The sequence below is a fragment of the Chaetodon auriga genome, chromosome 8 (assembly GCF_051107435.1).
Source record: "Chaetodon auriga isolate fChaAug3 chromosome 8, fChaAug3.hap1, whole genome shotgun sequence".
In the NCBI taxonomy this organism is placed as follows: domain Eukaryota; kingdom Metazoa; phylum Chordata; class Actinopteri; order Chaetodontiformes; family Chaetodontidae; genus Chaetodon; species Chaetodon auriga.
The window spans coordinates 20,688,718-20,710,862 of NC_135081.1; the positions used below are offsets into that span (position 1 = coordinate 20,688,718).

The 22,145-nt window shown below is 43.5% G+C and overlaps 1 protein-coding gene across 7 annotated transcripts in view; it reads left to right on the forward strand.

Annotated features, from left to right (window-relative positions):
• satb1b (SATB homeobox 1b) overlaps positions 1 to 18,092 on the forward strand; it is a 60,136-nt gene extending 42,044 nt beyond the window's left edge. For 5 of the 7 annotated variants that reach the window (XM_076736438.1, XM_076736437.1, XM_076736441.1 and 2 more), the window contains 2 exons: positions 13,215 to 13,421; positions 15,405 to 18,092. In XM_076736438.1, coding sequence (XP_076592553.1) covers positions 13,215 to 13,421; positions 15,405 to 16,031 — 834 coding nt within the window. In that variant the 3' untranslated portion in view covers positions 16,032 to 18,092. The remainder of the gene's footprint in view (positions 1 to 13,214; positions 13,422 to 15,404) is intronic. The other 2 variants (XM_076736439.1, XM_076736443.1) reach the window with 2 other exon arrangements.
• The last annotated feature ends 4,053 nt before the right edge of the window (positions 18,093 to 22,145 follow it).

Sequence of the window (22,145 nt, forward strand, 5' to 3'; positions counted from 1 at the left end):
CAGAATCAGTGTGCAGCATATTTGCCTCATTCACAGGCAGACAGATGATACAGTGAGAAGGCAAGAAGAAGAGCGGTGGAGATCTGAAAGGAGAGAAATGTGGAGTTGAAGGAGGTCATAGGCAGTAGAGCTCCTCTGGGTAAAAAAGCAGTAAACAGGAGTTTGCTCATTGGTATACGATGCTTAGGTGTGTGCATACACTCTATATAAATGTGTGTCTGTGTGTGTGTGTTTTCTGTGCATCAAATATGGTTTATGTGCAGGCACATTTCAGTGTGTATGTTTGCGTCTGTTGGTGTGTGTGTGTGTGTGTGTGTGTGTGTGTTGGGGGGGGTTCCTGGATCGCAGCCATCCTGTCCTCTCTTAGGGCTCGTAACCACAGCAGGCCTCAGCCACCCTTTAACTGCCCCTCCTCTCTCACATATTCAATGCTGCATTTCAATCACTCTTTTACTGCCACATATTCAGCGTAGTAACCATAGAGCAGTGAATCTCCCAAGCCATATTACTTTATCAGATTAATGGTCGCCATTCACTTCAAGTCTGGGCATACGTTTTTTTTAACGTAATCCATGCAGCAATTCTGATTTATTAGGACAGATATTACATTTACTCTTTGATAAAATCAGAATCATTATTCATGATCCATTCCTCAATGATTCAAACTGATCGAATGCTCCATCTCCATTTCGCTTCAGGAGATGTCAGACTTGGAGAAAACAGCTGCGTGCAGCTGGTTCAAATCCAGCGATGACACTGCCAGAAGTAGCTATATTCGCCAAACGGCCCATTTCGTTTTCGCCTGCAGAGGTGCAAGCTATGATCTGGATAGCGCGGAGTCGATGTCAACATTATTAACTGGCCCAACAGGGATAGAGCGCTCTCCAGTAAGCCACCGTGCTTTGTTTTCATTCCCGTTAACAGGGGAGGCTTGCTGTGCTGGCGAGCGCGGCAGAGGGGGCAGCTCATGTTCAGTTGAGCAATGGGAGGTTAGCTGAGGGTGGGGCGGAGCAGGTTGGGGGCATTCCTTTGACACGACTTCTATGTCTAAACATCCCGACACTTCCTGAGAGGAATTGCGCAATGGATGGAATCAGAGTCCCTGCTGTCATGAAACAAGCACCCTGGGAGCCCTGCGCTCGGCGGGGCTCAAAGCCCTCCGACTCCTCAATGACCAGAAGAGTACAGAACCCAGTCACCGCCACCAACGCCGCCCTCTCTCCTCATCGCTCTTTCTCTCTCTGCCTCGCTCTCACTCGCTCATTCTCCCCTGGAAGAGGCTACGCTAATTAGCCAGGCTCTAATGAGACAGAATGGCACTGATCTGGTCCGCCGCTGCGCCACCGGGGGGGCCGGGCAGGGGGGCTGGTGCAGTAGGGGGGGAGAGGGGAGAGTGCAGGGGGGGAGGCTGGTGCATGCCATCTGTCACCCTGCGCCCGCCTGGCACGGTAGTCCCTGGAGTGGAGGGTGGGGGCTTGTGAGGGTGGTGATGGTGGCTTGTTGGTCTGGAAAGGTGGGGGAGTGGGTGGAGGTGGGTGGGGGACGCTGATATGAGTCAGAAGGGAGGGTGACAGAATAACTGTAACTACTTCATGTTTGGAAAATGACTAATTCCCTGTTAGATGTGGAATCTGCTTTGTGGTGTTTTATGGGGGCTCCAACGCTTTTCTTAGCTTTAATCTCAAATATCTGGCACATGACCCACCTAACCGGAACACACACACACACACACACACACACTCTGCTCCATCCAATGGCTGCTTAACAAGAGGGGCAGATGGCTGACCTTTTGGGTGTCTGTTTCTGGATCGTGGCCGTTCAGGTTTGTGTGTTACTGAGAAGCCGCTCGGGGTCAGCGTGTTGGAAGTCACGTTTTGCATGAGGAGTTCTGTACAAATGGCATTAAGTGGCATCCCAGGACAGTCAGATTGATCAGGCAAAGATGCTATCAGACAGGTTTTAATATCAGGAACAGCTACTGGCGATGTGATGGAGCGGCTCGAGTTGTGCTCCACTTTTCCTGAGTTGGACTTTGTTTGCTGGGCAGGTATCAAGATGTCTTCATTTTCTGTTCTCCACACCTCTCTCTCCCTCAAATTAGCAGATCAGAGCGAGCATATCACAACCCCAAGGGATCTAAAAGGGCCGTGACTGTTTATTAATTGATTTATTTATTTATCTCCTGTGCCTGCTTGGTTATTAGGTTGCCATGGGAAACAGGCTAGGCCAGATCCTCTCTATTATTAAAGACACAATTTCTTGAACTGGAGACCCAGCTGTCTGAATAATTAATTTAGCGAATGAATTATCTTGCAAACGGTAAGTCTTCCCCTCCCTCTGAAATGAGCCTTTCTCTTATTGTTTAATGGACAGTGGAATTCCCACCAGCCTGTTTTCTCTCTGCTGCTTGTTTCATCGAACCCTCCTCCTCTTAGCAGGAGCCCGGGGTCTCACTGAGCATGCCCAGAGCACTTAGTGTCTCTCTTGCCATCTCTCTCACTTACGCCTTACATGCCACCTCTCACCCCATCTGTCTCCAATTGCACAACCCACTCCCTCCTCCTCGCCTGCCTCCTACCCTGCAGTCCAAACTAGGAATCTGCCCCGACTGTCAGGACTCCAAATTGTGTCTTCGTCATCACCTTTGATGCATTATTATATGACAAATGTTTTCTACTGTGGAGCAGGTGTTGGCCAGCTTGCTAGTTAACTGAACCAGCATTTCTCTAGCAGTCCACTAGACCTCTCTGAATGAACAGTTCAAGGCCTAACCAGTGCTTATCCTCCAAGCCACATGCCTAACTTACTACTCCTTAGCCTGTGCTAGCTTATTAGCAGATGCTACCCCAGTCCCAGTGACAGGCACAGCATTTTGCTAGCTCTTTCTTCACTACAAATGTTTGCTAGCTAACCCTCTCCCACTGTCTCCACTTCTCCTGACAGACCACACAGGGCTTGTTCTGAGGCCCATTCTCGCTAATCTGATCAGGCAGGCAAATACGCCGGGAAAAGCGCTTTAATGATCCCCCTAATTACCTCAAGTCAATACCAACTGTATTATTAGACTCGGGGAAAATATTCCATTAGGGTGCCCCCCGTGGGAGTCCCCCCTGCGCGCGCTGATGTCACGCGCTGCGCGCCCCCTACGCTTGTAATTAATTTTATTTACACACTCAGGAATGCACAAGGTCGCACCTGCAGCCCGGAGCCGCCCGACTCGGCCCGCCTAATCAGATCTGTCATAATTATCATTCTGCATGCTTCTGACACACGCCGGGAAATATTTCAATTTAACTACAGCCACTAGCTCCGGCAGATGCAGTCTGAGGGGGAGAGAGAGAGAGAGAGTGTGTGTGTGTGTGTGTGTGTGTGTGTGTGTGTGTGTGTGTGTGTGTGTGTGTGTGTGTGTGTGTGTGTGTGTGTGTGTGAGAGAGAGAGAGAGAGAGAGAGAGAGTGTGTGTGCGCATACAGGAGTGTGTGTGACTGAGTGAGGGGGAATTGCATGGGGAGATATTAGGACCGATCCAAGTCCTCGTGCTGGTGCTTGTGTGCACTTGGTTTTGCTAGCATTATTTGCTCTCTCTCTCCGCTCTGTCTTTCACAATCTACTCTCTGTGTCCTAATCTCTCTCTCTAAGGGGAAGCTGACTCTTCCATCCTCATCACTCTGTCTGCTCTGCACTCACTATTTTTACAATATACTGCATAAGCCGAGCTTGAAGGAGGACATATAAGTTGCCTTGTCAGCCGCGTACAGAGAGACATTTGAGATTTTGTGTTTACTTTGTTGCCACTTGTGTAAATACTCTATTTTAAGTTCAAGATGAATTTCCGAGTTGAACAAGACACGCAGCCATAGCGCAGAATAAACAAGCGCATGTTAAGACTTCTATTTCAGAACACTTTTTGGGGATGAAAATTTGTTCAGTTTCATTAGTATCTGAAGCAAACTTGTAGGCCAATTAAGAACACTTATTTAGCTGACATAGACAATTTGCAGGTTCTCCGCTATTTCAATCCCTAATTCAATAAGATCAGTCATGATTTATCAGCTTAATTATGCTTTGATATTAGCAATTAAACCCCAGCTTTGAATTAAATCTCAATCAAGCTCTTATAATTGATGGAATCAGACTCCATGTAGGTGCTTTCTGTGTTTGTAATGTTGCTGCCGTTGTTGTTTATCTCTGGTTCATCTTCAGCGTGTTTGTTGTCTTCTGTGCATTCATCCTCCATCTGCCTCGACAGTATTGAACAGAGAAGATTATAAACAAGAGGTAAATTCGTGGTGGGAGAACAGTGTTTGAACATTCAGTGTGCCGTGCAGGCAGTGCTGGTACCCAAATATCAGCCCACCACCAGGCTAAACTAGATTATGGTGCAATTTCAACAATACTAATATTTGATACAAAGAGGCACATGTACTGTAGCATCATCAGTGACTTGATTTTCAGCCATTTTGTACACATAAACAATCTGAAGTGCTTTAGTGGACAAAGGCAACACAATTTGACAAAAATGTGATATCGATTGATATTTAAAGTGAATTTTTACATTCCTGAGAGGTCAAAAAGTGGACAAATACCAAACGTATTCAAACTTCCTTTCCATTTATTTTGTAGATATTCAAACGCGCCTCTCTCTGCTCCTGCCCTTGAGCAAGGCACTCCTCCTGCCGAGACTCAGACACATGTGGGCTGCGGTTGCACCGGGGAACTCCCAGGTTATATTATTGTTAGTGTGTTATGTGCAGCTGTGTGTGAAGACCAACTTTACTGAAAAAGAACAAAACGTGCAGTCAAAGGAAAAAAAACACTGTAACCACACAGATGTTTAATGTGCTCCATTTTAGATGGACTGGTCATTTGCCTTTGGCTATTCTTTATGCTCCATCTGCCTCTATTTGGTTGCTTGAAAATTCCCTGCACACTTTATTGGTTCGGCAGCCATGACGTAAACTGCCACACAAAACTGGTTGGTATTGTTTCTTTGAGCAAGTGCTGACACAGAGAGGGCCATTTCCTGCACAGTCATGCCTTCTGCCACAATGTGTGTCGTGTTAGCTGTCAGTCTGTTATTGTTGTCAACTCGCTTATTGTATCCGGAGAGGTCGTGACCCCTCTTCAGAAAACGTTCGCTGTTTGGCTAAGACTTCTCCGTGTCGCAGCTCAAATAGAGATTAATTGTTTGGCATGTTTGATTCACACTGGCAAATTTCTCTCCTGAAGCTCAGCCTCTGACATCCTCACATAAGAGGATAGTGACACAATCTGGCAACCGCAATCTGGAAAGCGTCCACTCTGACAAGATATCAGTCATATCAAAATTATTTAATGACAAAAAAAAGGCATTTTTTTAAAAGGCTAGTTTCAGACGATATAGGTGACTCAGTTTTTAATCCTCATAAGCTTAAGAGAGGCGCAGCTTCATCGTTGGTACATACGAGAACAAGAAATTTCATCATCCATCACCGGTCGCAGATCCAACCATCCTTAGGGCCTATCTGTCACTTCAAAAAGACGTCCATACGATCCATTTATTTTGTAGCACGCTTCCTCACGAACGCTAAGGACCAGAGTGTGAAGTGTAATCAGTTGGTGGGGTTCTGAAAAATCACACAGAGGAAATTTCAATGTGGCCTAATAATAAATTCCACTCTTTGATCGCCATATGTTGAACAGCCGCAGGCATGATGTAAAAAATGTACATATTTATAGAAAAATGTTAAGGTCCTTTTGTTTGTATCTAATTCCATTTTTCTTTACAACCATGCTGCTTAATGTGTGCATACTCTCTAATGGAAGCTGTTAGCGAGGCAAGCTTGTGACCACTGGGTCACTGGTTTGAATCCAAAGAACTGATGGGAGTAAAGGTGGATTTATGCTTCTACGCTGAGCCGTTTCTGATGTTCTGGAGCGCTGACATGGTCCTCCTTAAAAATGTATGGATGTACATGGAGCATGTTGACAAACGCTCAGTAATCTTCTCAGTAATGCTAGATAAATGAGTATTTTGTGATCTAGCAAAGCCACATCCAGCGCGAACCTTCTCCTCACTGTGCTCTAAGTGAATGAAAGAAAGCAAACGCGATTACTTTGGGTATATAATGAATGCACAGCTCAGTAATCTTCTCCTTTTCTGTAGTGTGGCAAATTCGTATGTTAAGATCTTGCTAGCAGTCATTTTTAGTGCAAACCTTGCCCTCGCAGTGATGATCTCCCTATCACAGAGTCGATAAAGGAATATAAACATGATTACTAAGGGTACATAATGAATGCACACCATCGTTATTCATCTAGTGTGCAGTGGTGCAACGATAATCAAGGGGTTAAACGCTACAGTGAAGAATAAATTATCTCTTACGAAGCATTGATGGTGGGGCCAACGGAACACTTGTCCCTTCATTAAAGGACTAAATAGACTTTTTTTGGGCAGGAGTTTGGGCTTTTGCTTACCTGACTCATTATCTGTTGATACAAATGGCACCAGTTATTCGCTCCCTCCAAATGCTCATGATATCCCCATAACGTACAGCGTATAAAGGAATTGCTGCAGGAGGAGCAAACAGCTTTCACTGGCTGCTTAGACGCTAAAGGAGAAATTGAATAAAGACAGTAATGGACAAATAAATATGACTTTGTGGTGTTATGGCAGGGTACAGGGGTTTTTTCGCACATCATTACTGTCCTTCCAGTTGCTATTGCAGTTCAAATAAGGCTGCTGACCCCATTTTTATTGCCCTGTCTTCCTCACAGTATGCCAAAGATGATTTGTAGTCACTCAGAGCTGTTCTATGAAGACTTTTTCTCCCCAAAAATGTCTGGCCCTGAATTGTGCAGTCAATTATTGCTTATTGTTGCGGGAGATCCGCATATGCCCGAGCATCAGGAACCTTTCAACACTCCACTGTCGTCAGCAGATGGGCGTCCACCAGTGGCGTCATGTTTTTACAACACCGCACACGTTACCTTACGTGCACGTGCAGCCGCCGGTTTGGCTTTCTCAGGGAGGAGAAACATGTTATCGGCTGCATTTATCTGCATAGTGTTGTCTGCCAGTGCTGGGCCTCTGCCAGGTTCAAGGAGGAGGAAAGACAATAATGCATTGTCTTCCCCCTACTTTTAGCCGTCTCTCTTGTTCAGACACAGAAGAGGTTTGTCTGGTTGCCTCTGAAACAGTCCCGTCCTCCAACCAGCCCGCCACAACAATGGCCGCAATCATTTCTTCATCTGTAATTTTTTTTCTTCATTATTTGATGTGTCATCGAGGCCTTTTTTTGTCCAAAAGGCCCAAATCCAAATGTTAATGGATAGACTCACATGGTCTGCTTCTGGGGTTGAAACTGCGGCGTTATATTTGGTCAGGCAGTAATCCGAGAAAGGAGGGGGGAAAAAACTCAAATGGAAAATTGATGGACATCTGTTGGTTTATTTTATTTATTTATTTTTGCAGTGGCCGAGGTCAGCCTGATGAGGCTGATAACAAGCAAATGTGATTAGAGGGAAGGTGTCGGCCAGGCCGCGCGACAGACCTCTCTGTCCGTCTGTCCCTCTGTCGATCTGTCTGTCTGTCTGCTGTCACTGTCTCACAGCAAAGCCAGTTCATGTACGTCCCTCCGAGCCTCCATGTTGGGGGTGTTAGCAGTGGTAGTTTGGTGCTGAATGGGTGAATGGGTGGGTAGGTTGGGCGGTGAATACCATGCTGTTCTCTGACAGAGCAGGCCTATGCTCTTATTGGCAGCTTGTGACTGCAGTACTCACATACACGGTGTACCACATTGCATAGCTGGGTGAATCTCATGCATGAATTCAACTATTGTGTTGCGAGGAAAATATTTTTATCAGAACACCCATTTGCTATTTTTACCAGGACTATACAATAGCCTGCTGAAGAGTTTATTACCCTTTTAATTTGCCACCTTATGACCCCAGAGCCCCATGAGCCTCTGGTCAGATCCGTGTCTGCTGTAAAACAAGAGAAGGCTGGTGGTTCTTGATTGCTAGTCCTGTTGTTTGAAACTAATTAATAATTAAGCAACGATGACCTAGAGGCAGCGGATTATTGTGTAATATTGTCGCAGGTGTGTGCCAGCATAGCAAGATAATCCTATGCCTGTCAGTGCTTATTGCTTCGATGAACATGTTTGCAGCATCTGTGAGTTCAACTGAGAGATCTGTTTAGCATCATAAATAAACTGGTTTTCTAGTTCACTACTTGGTGGGTTATAAGACCCTGGTTACACCTGGCATTATGTGATCCAATCACAAGTGGACAGCTCTAAATACAGGTGTGAACACACCCGGGACGCATTGAGGACCCAGTGAGATCCAAGAAAATTTTAACTGATTTCACCAGTGGATTACTAAGCCTAGTGTCCACAGAGCCCTAGAAAAAAATACCCAATTTGGAGAGAAAATTCATAAACTTTGCCAAATGACAACGGCAAATTCTTAATCATTTGTGTCTTTTTGTAAATTCAACATTAAACGCATACACAATGTTTCTTTCCTTATATCATTGTGTCAGTTTGTCGTGGCCCGTCAGCTACTCTTTGTTAAAAGATGGGTCTAACCTGCCAACATTTAGCAGTAAACCATACAGTCAGGTGGCCAGACTCCCTTAAAAAATGTGCAGTTTTGTGCATTGTTGAATCAACGTAATTTTTGAAACTTAGTGAAAATTTTGAAGTATTTGGGACTTTGTGCGAAAACCATTGTGCCCGTTCCCCAGCGTCTTGGCTCGTACTGTTGGACCAGAAATGACGATGCAATCTTTGCAAACAGAAATGATGCACGTTTATTGGTGGCCACTCGAGACGCATGTGGAGAAATTGTAACGCTCCCTGTGAGCTGAGTTGTGCGTGATCAGATCTCCCAAGATACATGTTAGCATTGGTTAAGATTGGCTTATCACTATTTCTCTCTTTCTTTTGAGCAGTTTCATGAGGATGTCTCACTGTAATCTGCCAAATAAACGACACTGTTGTGAAAGCTGTGTTTAAAAATAAGCACTAGGTGATTTCTAATACCGTCACTATTATACTTGCAGACCTATTAGCAGCTGATGGATAATTTTCTACCAGTGGCACAGTGAATGTTATCCACTGTAGATATGGATCTGCATTTAGTGACGACTGTACAATTATAATTTCAAGAAACTTTTTTTGTGCCATTATGGTCTAAATTAGGACTGCAGTTATTTTTGCTATCAGTTAATTTATTGGTTATTTTTATAATTAATCTATTAGATGCACAGTCTATAATATCTCAAAAAATGATGAAAAATTGCCATTACAATTATTTCACTTGACTAATTAATTAATAATTTTGTCCATAAAATATAAAGAAAATGCTGATCAGAACTTCCTAAATCTCAAACTGACGTTTTCAAATTCTCCATTTTGCCCGATCAACAGTCCAAAATTCAAAATACTGCATTGACAGTGATATCGAACAGATAAAAGCAGTGAAGCCTCACATATGAGAAGCTTGAAGCAGCTAATGTTTGACGTTTTTTTTTGTGAAAGAATGAAAATCGTTGAAGATATATTTTTGAGCATTGACTAATTTATCAGTGGGATTTTCTATTAGACTAAACAGTGTTTGATGGGCCTTTTTCACCCCAGGTAAAATTTAGTGGGAAGTGATCTCAACATTAAACTGCCAAAATAGGTCTGATAAACTTTCATCTTATGAAGTTGTTACGGCTAACGTGTTAGCAACAATTGTCTACTGCATCATCCAGCAGACACATGGGCATCAAGACCGATATAGGTCAGCTGTTGTCTTCTTAGCCAGACCCTCGTTCACTCCGCCTGCCCGCCGTTTAGTGCTGAGCTACTGGCTTGTCTGAGGTGGTTTGCTGGAAATGGCTGCCTGTGGTTTTGTGTGGTGAGATTTGAGGAGAGGTGTGAGATTTAACCTTACATTCCTACATTTATATATATATATATATATATATATATAAAACAGTTTCTGATGAGTGTTGCATCATCACCAGTCTGCTTCCTGTCTGCAGTGCTTTGAGGCCATGATGGTTGAACCAGGACTTGAGAAGAAAATTTCTTGACTGAACAGGAGTTGTAGTGGGAAACAGGGAGTGCGAGCTGTATTCTGTGTTGGCTGACAGCTCGGCCTGTTCTGCACTACCTGTTCTATTTATTTATAGAGAGCCCTTAATGATCTTCAACAAAACACAGAGTACACTGGATTGAAGAGCCCTAGATTTTTGTTTTCTGGACCGTGTTGGAACACTTTAGCAGCAGGGGCAGCAAGTTCCATGATCCAATCAAGAGCGGTTGGTGCTTGTCAGCTGCGGTGGAGAGGCTCAACAAATTGCATTAAACAATAAAGGGGAAAACAGATTTGCAGCAGTATGATAATGTTGAACGGGAGTGCCCAACATGAAATCTTGATGGTTTAGTAGTTCTTAGGAAAGGTATTGATATATAAGTAAGGTTTATATCAAACAAACTGCTTTACATTTTAGAAGAAATATGTTTTATGCGTTCATTATATCTCTTTTGTACTTATTTTTTCAGTTTACTGACATAACAGCAGTCAAATCACTAACTTCTGTCACTCTCTCTCTGTTTCTCACCGTCTCTGTCTCTCCTGCCTTTATCCCCGCTGCCTCTGCCTGGCCTGTGGAAGCAATGCAATTAGACAAACACAAACAAAGCTCTTGAAAGTGCCATGGAAAACGCTGACTGTCCACTGTCCACAGTGCTGGCCGGGAGCAGCCCTAAACGCTGTTTGACGCACATCACATAAAAAACGTTTAGCGAACGTCCGTTTTCCTGATTCTGCCTCCAACTGCTTCTATAAAAGCTAAATATCAGTTTGGAAAACTACAGAAATGCGGGCAGCAAAGTGAAACAAGCCACACAAACGAACATTCACACTTGTGAACTAATAAACTCTCTGTACTTTATTTCATCAAATGGACTTCCTGGCATTGAAATGGAGTTCACGTCGTGCCTTTGTTTGATTGGCTCTGCTACTTTGGGTTTAATCCTGCTGGTTTGGGGAGTGTTTGAGTTGGATTACTCCATCGTTGGGCCGGGGTACTGTTTCTCTGGCTTTGACAAGATGGTGTGTGGTGGTTTGTGCGCGTCTGTTTGTGTTTTGCGGGGTGTGTGAATGTGTGTGTGTTCTCCCTCACTACCGAATCAGCTGAAACCACAGACAGCCCAACTGGAGCGCCGTCCAAATCCCTCTGCATGCAAATTAAAAACGCAACAATAAACGTGGCAAAGGAACAAGGTGGGCACGCAGGCTTTATGGCCCCCTCTACCCGCCCTCCTCCCTCTCTCTCTCTCTCTTTCTCCCTCTTTATGTCTCTCTCTCTCTTTCTCCCCCTCTCGGCTTCCTCCAAAACCCCTCCTGGGTTTGATGTGGCTTATGGGAGGAGTTGGAACAGGGGACAACCAAACTGCTGAGTTATCTCTTGCATGCAGTGTGGCGGCGTGGCTCTGCCCTCTGTGTGCATGCTTGTGTGTGTGTGTGTGTGTGTTTGTGTGTGTGTGTGTGCGGACCAGCAGCGCGGTGTAATCCTGTGGAAATGAAAGGTGCTGCCGCGCACTGGCCGGGAGATTACAGCGCCGCTCTGTCACGCTGCCAGGACGGACCCGGCTGAGCGAGTAGCCCTCTGTAACACACACACACACACACACACACACTCACACACACCTCGCTGCTTCTCTTTGACGCCACGTTTCCTCCTCACTGGTTTCACTCCCCGACCGTCCCTCCTTCTTCATCCACTCTCGTCCCTTTACAGCTCTCTTGTCGATTCACTACAGCTTCATCCCCCTCACTTCTCTCCCACAGAGCACTGCAGTGTTATTCCACACACACACACTGGCCTGCTGAGGTTGAGGTCGTCACGTCACTCGACCCCTGCGGAGTCCTTCTGTCTGCCTCAACAAACACACTTTTGATTTACAGTAACTGTGAGAAGTTTCTGCTCGATCATTAAATAACATCTAACTCTCATCTATAACCGTTAGCTCTCATCCTGAACTGATCCCAATCCTGACCTCTGTCACACTCCTGACTGAGAAAGTTCAACTATCAACTGTGATGTCAGAAAATTGTGAAAGTGAAGATTATGAATCCTCAGAGACTTGAGGTAACGTCTTCAGAGCCAACAGTCCAAAAACCCAAAAAAACACTTTAGTTAACGATCATATACAACAAAAACAGCAGCTGGAAGTTGGAAATTTTGTACATTTTGGCTTAAAATGTGTCTGAAACAAGTGATGGATTATCAAAATAATCTCTAATTGTTTCTGCTCCTTAATATTATCTCATATTCATACAAATGCAAATAAAAAGTTTTACATTTTAAACAGTGAAATTTTGTGAAAACACAGCTCGATCATATCTCCATGCCTCATCTTACCTTAGTTGCACTGTGCTCATGTGTAATTCTGCGGTCTTTTATTATATAAAAACAGTCTGTAACACTACAAGTGAGTTTGTGCCGCCTTCCGTCCTGCGCTTTCAGCGAAGTGTCAGCCTCATACTGAATCTTTCAGGCAGGTCACACTCATTGTGCTCCCATTGTGCTGATGAAATAAAGCCCTTCGGATCGTGCTGCTCCTCAGCTCTGTCTTCCATGGCCCTCTGCTGGAGTGTTTCAAACATGGGAGTCACCGTCTTCCTCCCAAGGGTGCTGCACAGCATGCGAGTGTGTGTTTCTCGTCACGTTAAATCGTCCCTTCCTGCTGTGCTGCTTGACCTTGGTTAATTCACGTCTTCATCTTCAGCTGTGGGAGGAAAACATACTGACTGCAGGCGCAGATCTGGTGAAACAATGGGCTGTTCTGTGTGTGTGCGTGTGTGTGTTTTATTTTAGTGCTGGAAAGTGTTTTTGGAAAACAGTTTCTTCGTTCATTTTGATGACTTAAATCATTTGAAATGGTGTTACATTGGATCTTTTTCTTCGCACTGCTTTGATGCTTTGGGTGTGTTTCTGTCGCTCATGTCTATTTCAACACCACAGAGGCAGATTTAATGATGTGGTTCTCCTCGTAGGTAAAGCTCGATAAAACCGGTCGACTGTTCTGAACTCTTGGGCCTAAAATTAGTTTTTTTAGCGGTTGAAACCTCTCAGTGGTTCTTTTTTGACCTGGGCTCACATACGAGTCTAAACACCATGCTTTACTGACCTGCCCTCTCCCTCCGTCTCCCCCCATAATCCTCCCTTCAGGGCTGGCTCTGTGAGCTGCTGCGCTGGAAGGAGGATCCCTCCCCGGAGAACCGGACCCTCTGGGAGAACCTCTCCATGATCCGCCGCTTCCTGAGCCTCTCCCAGGCCGAACGCGACGCCATCTACGAGCAGGAGAGCAGCGCCGGGCAGCAGCACCACAACGAGCGGCCGTCGCACTTGATGCACATCTCTGCCGACCAGCTACAGGTGAGCGCCACCGCAGGTGTCCTGACTCGGCCTCCGGGCAAGGCACTGAGCCACAACCGGCTCAGGCAACACGCTGCTCTGGATCATCAGTTTGGACAGTGAATGTTTGATGAGGCAAACCGTAAAACATGATGTGGGTGTGTGTGTGCGCGCATGTGTGTGTGACTTACATTAAAATGCACAATTATTCTGTTGCAAGTTTCTAATAAAATATGAAAACATGACCTGACATGTAAAAAAACAAAAGATGAACAAATACGCGCCACGTGCAGAGAAATGGAGACGTTTATTGAACAGGAGGAAGCATATATGCATTAACACACACACACACACAGACACACACACACCCACACCAGCACATTAGTTGATCAGCACAAAGTAAATCAGCGACTACTCTGACTTTAACATTTCCAAACTGATCAACTGTTGTTTTGCTGCTTTCTTTGTTTCATCCGACAGTAAAGTGAATATATTTGGTTGTTGAACTGTTGGTCGGACAAAAGCAATTTCAAAACATTTAGGACATTTTCTCTGTTTTTTAAAGCCTTTTCAGTTTGTGTAAACGAGCCGCATGTGAGACGCAGAAACAAACACTCTCCTGATAAAACTCTGCTGACTGTATTTGTGCATATTTCCTCACTTTTTATGGAGTTTCATATCAAAAACAAATAAGTAAAAAACATCATTTTCCCCTCGTTTATTTAATCTTAACTAATTTTCCAGGAATTTGTAATAAACAACACTTTGGAGTTTTATGAATTCTTGTTAATTAGAAACACAGCAACACTTAAAAGTTCCTGCTTTTCAGCAAAAGCCATTTTCTAAGATATCATTAGCCTGAACTTATTTTAAAGAGCTGCTTTATGAAAGACATCTGGCAGATGAATGCAGAATAACACGCAGGCTCGGATAACGGTCGAAATATCTGAGTGAAGTACAATAATACCTCTATTAAAAGTCTGAGCCACAGCTGAGTGGTTGATTAGTGATGTGGAGACGTGGCCAGTGTTTCACAATGGCTGCCATTTACGGGATATACGGTAAATAATTCTTTTACAAAAAAATCCAGCAGCACACTTTGCATGCAAACAGAAGTGGTTGTTGATTGATAAAATAGAATTACTGCTGATTTAATGGCGCCGTTCCACACTGTCCATAAGAGACCAGTCTTTAAATATTTTGTGCCAGTCCTTTACTAACACGATACATTAGCCAAATTAGCTCCCATTCGCTCAACAAGAACTATCATAGCTCAGTACATTGGTACAGTAAAATCACATCTTTGGGTGCATTTATGCAGCTGGCAAACAAAGTCCCAGCAAAGTGCTGTTTTGCAAACTTGATTATGAAACACCTATTCTACAGTGTCTGACTCAGAAATGAAAATAAAAGAGCACCCATTTTGCGGGGTCAATAGGGACCACGAGTTGCCCACTCACTCCCTCTCCAACCACACAATGAGACATTTTACGAGTAATGTGTCATGTGTTTACACTAACGGGGTTCTGACGGCAGAGTGAAAGCCATCGATAGCATTCTCACACTGCAGCAAATCAGCCAGACCATCGCAACATGAATTGTGCACAGGGAGCTTGTTTATCACTGCCTGGCAATAGAGCCTGATAAGCAGCAGAAGCTATAATAGAGCGGCCAGTTTCCCACTGTGTGTAGGGCTGATTGTGTCTTTTCAGTTCATGCGTGTGTGCGTGTGTGTCTCTGCTATTGCTGTTGCCTCTACCCCCACAATGAGAGACACTATCTCCCACCACCAAAAAGGAAAAAAAACTCCTATCTGCAGAACTGATTACATTCAATGAGATATTACATGGAAAATTCCTTCAACCAAGTGCCTGTTCTATACACAGCGGGCCCATTTTTCCCCACAACTCAATTGATTTTAATGAAAGGCCTTATTAAGGCGCCGATAAGTGTTCACTGATAACATCCCTGTCTCCTTTCTCTTCCCCTTCTTTCCCACCGCAGGCTCAGCCACCCCAGTCCCAGCAGCAGCCCTCCCTGTCCCTCCAGCAACCCTCCCAACCCCTTCTGTCCCAGCAGCCTTTGCAGCAACAGCAGCCAACCACCGGCCCCCGGTTGCCGCCTCGCCAGCCCTCCACCGCCTCTCCAGCTGAGATGGAGGACGAGGGCAGCCGCGGAGGAGGTGTCAAGTCCCGCACCTGCGGAGGGAAGATCTCCCTGGAGGCTCTGGGCATCCTGCAGAGCTTCATCCAGGACGTAGGCCTGTACCCCGACGAGGAGGCCATCCACACCCTGTCGGCACAGCTGGACCTGCCCAAGCTCACCATCATCAAGTTCTTCCAGAACCAGCGCTTCTATGTCAATCACCCAGCCAAGGCGCTCAAGGAGCCCAACAACAACAACAACAACAACGGCACCGCGGCCACCACCAACATCAACACCAGCAGCAGCAGCAGCAGCAGCTCGGCCTTCGAGGAGGAGCTGACGGACTTCAGGGAGAGCGGAGAGCTGCTGAAGGAGCTGGACGAGAGCACGCAGACCAACAGCACCATCTTCTCCATCAAGATGGAGGAGCAGCTGGCCCGAGGCGCCGAGGCCCAGTCAGAGCTGGAGCACGAGGCCAAGGAGTAGGACTCTCCCGCCTGAACGTGTACTGAGAGTCCTCCTGTGCACACACACAGACTGATGACTGTGCTAAATGTAACGCTCCGGCCGACACAGAACCACCACACCGCAAATACAGAAAAGTAGTGTTTTTAATCAGTGCTGCGCCCGGACTGTATGAGGAGTGTTTATATATATGAGTTGCAGACCGACAGGCTATGTGAAGTGAGTGTTCACACACTGGAGAGCCCGTTTCAGACTCAAGTACTACTTTTTGGATTTTGTAAAACTTGTATTATTCACTGTAAAGACTGATGCATCATTTAAATAATCTGCACAAAAAATTATTCTAAGTATGTTGCCGTGGATATTTGCTGACTGCACTCTGTCTGTTGTTTTACACTGACTTACTTTATCTTTTTTGAGCTACTGATTATATTTAAAAAGAAAAAAAGTCCCCCTGGAGTTTGCTAGGACTTTGATAGGTGTTTACGTACGTGATGTTTAACTGGATTTTTTAAAAAAAAAAATAGCAAATGAAATCAAGGACCAAGTGGTTGACAAGGCCTTAAAAATGAGGTATCGAGTCTGGAGCCTGCTGGCAGATCAGATATTCTTTTAAAAAGCGCATAATGTGATGATGGATCACTCCAACCTCTGGAACGCGATCACCCAGCCCAGGTGAATCTCCGAGAATAGCTCAGTCTTTACATATTATTTGTTAGGGAGGAAATATAAATATATATATATAGACATTATATTGTAACTGTAAAAAAAATACAGTCTTAAAGAAACTATGCCAACAAATGCCTTGTACTATACGGCACTGCCGATGTTAGATTATTTTGCAAAACCTTTGTCACTGTAACTTTCTGAATTGCCACAGTTAGAAATGTGAATTACACCATGTTTATGTTGTCCAACATTATTTATTTGCAGTTCATGCAGTGTTTCTGATGTAATTACTTTTTTTTTTTTTTAAGTTTATGTTGCGTAGAGCTTTTTTAAAATTCCACCGATCTTTTTTCTATTTATAAATGTAATTTCGATGGGCAGTAAAAACAAAAAGTGTCTTAAACGTTTTAAATGGAGAAATGTGCTTTAAAGGTTGCCTATAAAAAGTGCTGTACGTCAACCAACTCATGCTACAAGCTTCACAATTAATGTTGTATGCAATTTTTACTATCATGCAAATAAGCTTAGGTAAAATGACTAACCTATAGAACACCTTAGAAAGAAAAACATATGCAATCTGTGTGAAAATCGATGTCTGCGATGTGTCTTCCTTTGGTTAACAATCCAATTCAAAAAGCTATTCCTGTATAAATATTCTGTATAAAAGTGTTTCATTTTTTTAATGAGTTTATTTCAATGAGAACACCAGTTATTTTGTTACGACTGACTGTTTTATAAGTGTTTCTCGGTTCCTTTCTGCAGAAATGTTCTAACTAGAAGTGGTTATTGATTGTTAATTACACAATTAAACTGTTTGTATTGTACCACAGATTTCTTGGCATTAACTTGACCAGACTCTTTTGACACCAGAGCAGGATTTCCTCCTCTGCGAACGAAAGACGAAACAATGTGAATTGTTTTTAAATCAGCTCCAGTTACTGACTCATTCAGCTGCAGTCACTGAACACGTTATTTGTAATAACTGTACATATCACATCTTATGAATCATTGATTGTTTATTATTGTAAATATATTTGAAGTTTGTGCAAGAGCTCGCCGTACAAAATTGAAATCAACGTTCTGTCGTGCCTCTTCCTCTCAAACCGACTGTACCTGAGCTCTTCTACTGCTGAGTGTATCTGAAGCACCTGTGAAATCTGAAATAAATAAATGTTAGGTGTGAACACCTGTAACAGCAAAGCCCTCTGCAGGGAGTGAAGATAGAAAACAGCACAGGTGTCCTGACCTTGCTGTGAACCCCAGGTGAGGCCAGGTGTCTGCACCTTTAGGAAATTACCCTCACCTGTTAACACCCTGATATATGTGCCAGCCAGACTTGGCCAGCGTTCCCTTGATGTTCTGCTCTTTTTTTTTTTTTTTTTTTTTTTTCATGAATAAAAAGCCAGAGTGTAACATTGTGTGTGTTCAAAGGAAAAGAAAATCACATAAAACACCATACAGAAGTGTCAAACAGTGGCAGTGTGGGGGTGTGTGTGTGTGTGGGGGGGGGGTCATCGCTCGGTTAGAGGTGGAGATCAGGAGGTGCACCAACACGTGTCAAGAGGTAAAAAAAGAAAACACATGACCGGCGCCATTAAGCTTCATTATTTCCTGATTTTGACATTACAAGTGACTTCCTCACTGACAAACAGAGGTGAAGGCACCAACAAACAACAGGAACTCCAGCTAATTCTCCTCCTCATTATCACTGTTTTCTCAAGGATCAGCCATATTTGCCTCCGCCTTAGAAAAGGTTTTTCCACACAGATGGCTAATACTTTTCTATAACAGTGGTTGTCGATCTTGGAGGTGGTCACAAGAATATTTGTGAAATGATTTCTATGGGGAAAAAAGGAATTTTTAAAAAGTTTTAATTGAATAATGAAGTAAAATATCCCCAAAAAAGGGGTTGGGGAGGCATAAAACAGCGTCCACATGCAGCTAGAGGAGAGTTTTGAGCAGACACAGCTTCATTTCAGTGGATCACGAGCTGAAAAGGATCATAATCGCTGTCTCCTAACCAGAAAGCTCTAGTTTTGTGCTGAACGCTGGAGTCTCACCACGGGTGGGTGTCACGGGTGATTGCTCAGAGAAGACTTGCAGGCACAGAACAGTTTTTAAAACTCCATCTCCATTAGGCTGTTCGCCGGCTCTCCACAGCATCAAACACACTTCAAAGACTTTCCCCAGATGTCAAAATAGAAATCATAATCACGACAAGAATGGTGACTGATGAATCATCGACTCTGTTATCCCGGCCTTCTCATGCTGTTGCTTATTTTCAAAATTAGCAGGCTACACGAGACAAGTTTCCCAGAAAGCACTCACAGACGATGCCACATCACGCCGCGGTACGCCACTTTAAGAAAAAAGGCCCAGCAGATACAGTATCTGCTTGTGATATTTGTGGAAATCCTCAATGTCATAGCAAATAAAGTTTCCACATAAAGGTTGTGGTTGACGCACACGGCTCGCTGAGGGTTGGGTGGCGCCACTGAGGTCAAACTGCTAAATAAAGCTTCCTTTTAACGCAGCGAGATTCACAGATATGTACTTTTGATAATATTTAGCTGTCAGAGAACCAAATGTGAGTAGGAATAGTCAGAGGATCTGATGGGTTGCATTTAAAGGAAAAATAATTTAGGTAATACAAAAAACATAACGGTGTGAGCTTTGCTTCATATTCATAAAAAGCATTGCTGCAAGCTGCATTCAGCAATGCTGCAATACAAGAATACTTCATTATAAGTTGATGGCTGCATTCAAAACATAATGTCAGTAAAAGGACATTAAGAATTATTTGCAACATGTACTTAAGTGTCAAAATAAAAGTACTTATAATACAGAAAGATGAGCGTTAAGCTATTAAATATCAAAAGAGTGCAATATTAATACTGATGCACTCATGCATAAGTAGTATTTTAATGTAGCTAGTTGCAGCGGAGCTAATTTTAAGTGTTTTATGTACTTTTGAGTTGTTTAAAATCTTGATCTGTAAAGCAGCTCGCAGCTAAAGCAGTGGTAAAGTGAAAAGTACAACATTACCCTTTGAAATGAAGTGGAGTGAAAGTAGCATGAAATGGGAATACTCAAGTAAAGTACCTCAAAAGTACAGTAAATGTACTTCGTAACAGTCCACCACTGAAATGCTAAAGTGCTGATTTAAAACAGAGCTGATGAAATGTCACATTTTATCACTTCTAATAGGTGTAAGTTAATCTGAATATGTGCATTTCTTATTGCTGGGATGCACATCTGCAGGACAGACACACTTAAAGAACGTATAGACGCTCCACTGAACACAAACCCCCAGAGCGCTCATGTAGATGTCAATCAACGGTGCGCATTAACACTTCACAGACGACTTGAAGGAATCCTGCAGACACACTGGCTCGGGTTTTACGAATGCAGATTTCAAGTGAGCATCATATTTTGTTTTTACCAGCTTGTTTTGTACATCACTTAACAACTCAGAAAAGGTGGTCTGAAACTCGTAGCTCTGCCAGACTGTCAAGTGTCTCACCAGGAGAGGAACGGCTCACAACTTGGCTCAGTCCCTCACAGTTTTCTGTTGTATAATCCATTACATGTGATACTTAAGCCAGCATTAGCACTCATCAGCCTAATACACAACATTCAACAACTAGTTTAAAAAAATACTGAGATTTTTTTTTTTAGAATCACGAGGGTGTATGATTTTATTTCTGGTAGCTGAAGAGGAATTGATTATCTAACTTGTTCTACTGTTTGACAGAAAGAGGACATAAAACATGAGATGAAGTGAAGAAGAGCTTAAAATGTCGAGCTTTTTGTCCCAAAGTGTGAAGATGAAGAGCGTGAATGTTTAAAAAAATCCCAAATAAGAGAAGAATTTTGGCTGATATGCGATCAGTTATAAGATCCACAGTTGTGTATCAAGGGTTCATTATTTTAGCTTTTAAATATGAGTGAAAGCAATTTTTGCAGTCGATTTATCCCCCCTTTTCTGAGCTTTTAGTGTTGAAACGAGATCCTGATTATGATGGCGATCATTGCACTTCTGCAAATTTTGTGTAAAAATCAGTTGAACCAGTCTGGTCTTGTTTAAGAATTTTCCTATTTTTCTTGTAAAAAATAGCAACAGCAACAACAACAATAAAAAATAATCAGGTAGAACTTAAATCCACTCAGGCTCATCGTTCATCATGCAAATATTTAGTACTTCAATACAAAAAGTGTCCGAAAATCTGAAGATTTCATAGTTTGGTGCCATCCAGTGGTAGAATGAAGAATGACACTTTATCACCTGGGACCAAGAAGCATCTGGTAGCAGCACTTCAACCTTCACTGTCAGGATTTTGTTCTTGACCACACGTTTACAGACATTTTACAAATTAGACATTTTCCTATACGTCTTGGCCTCTCGTTCACATGTAAACAGCGTTTTACGTCTCACAAACAACAAGACAACAACAACGGCGGACTAGTGGCTAGCTTACATTTGGTTCGCACTGCTGGGCCGTGTGCCAGAAAGGTGTTACCTACAGATAAAATAAATAATAAATAGTTTTTGTTTACGTGTTACTATCGCCAAAGGAAAATAAGCTCGCTGCACATGCTCCGAATGTTCCACTTAAAACAATCCAGTTAATTACAGCCAACTCAAAAAAAACTCAAAAACAGAATCGAATCATCTGCAAACAGTTTTAGCTCACGTAGTAATCTCCTTTATCCAATCATGTGTTCACAAAGTGGTGAACCTTGGTCCACGACTGAGCCTTTCCAGGATGCCCCTTTCATACCCAATCATGATACTATCACTTGTTGCCAATGAACCTGTTCACCTGTGGAATGATCCAAACAGGTGTTTTTGGAGCGTTCCACATCTTTCTCAGTCTTTGAAAGGTGTTGCTGCATCAAACTCAGAATAAGCAGATATTTACAAAAATCAATGAAGCTGATGAGGTCAAACAGTAAATGTATTGTCTTTGTGCCGTTTTCAGTTGAGTTTATGTGAAAAAAGGATTAACAAATGATCACATTCTGTTGTGTTTATGTTTCACAGAGCGTCCCAACTTCTTTGGACTGGGGTTGTAATTCAGTACCAGTTAATGCAGCCCACATTTAAAACATGCATAAATAAGTTCATTATCACTTGGCGAAACTCCAATGTGACGTGGTGCATCTGTGCCCCATGTATTTCGTGTGTGACAGCAGATTCCTTAATCATGGCCATGGCCATACCCAGAATCCTGTGCAGGACCACGTGTGGTTGTTATCTCTCCATAAACACAAACATTGACACACCAATGAGAGCACACGCTGCAGCTCGAGGCCTTAAAGAGATTTATTGGGCAGCACCTTCGTTATGTTTCTGCTACGTTTAGCTTCAGATTAATAGGGACGTTACACTCAGGTTGCTGCAGCACAACATCGGCAGGTCTGGCTCGTGCAGGGGAGCCCTCCGTGCCTACCCATGAGCCCTTG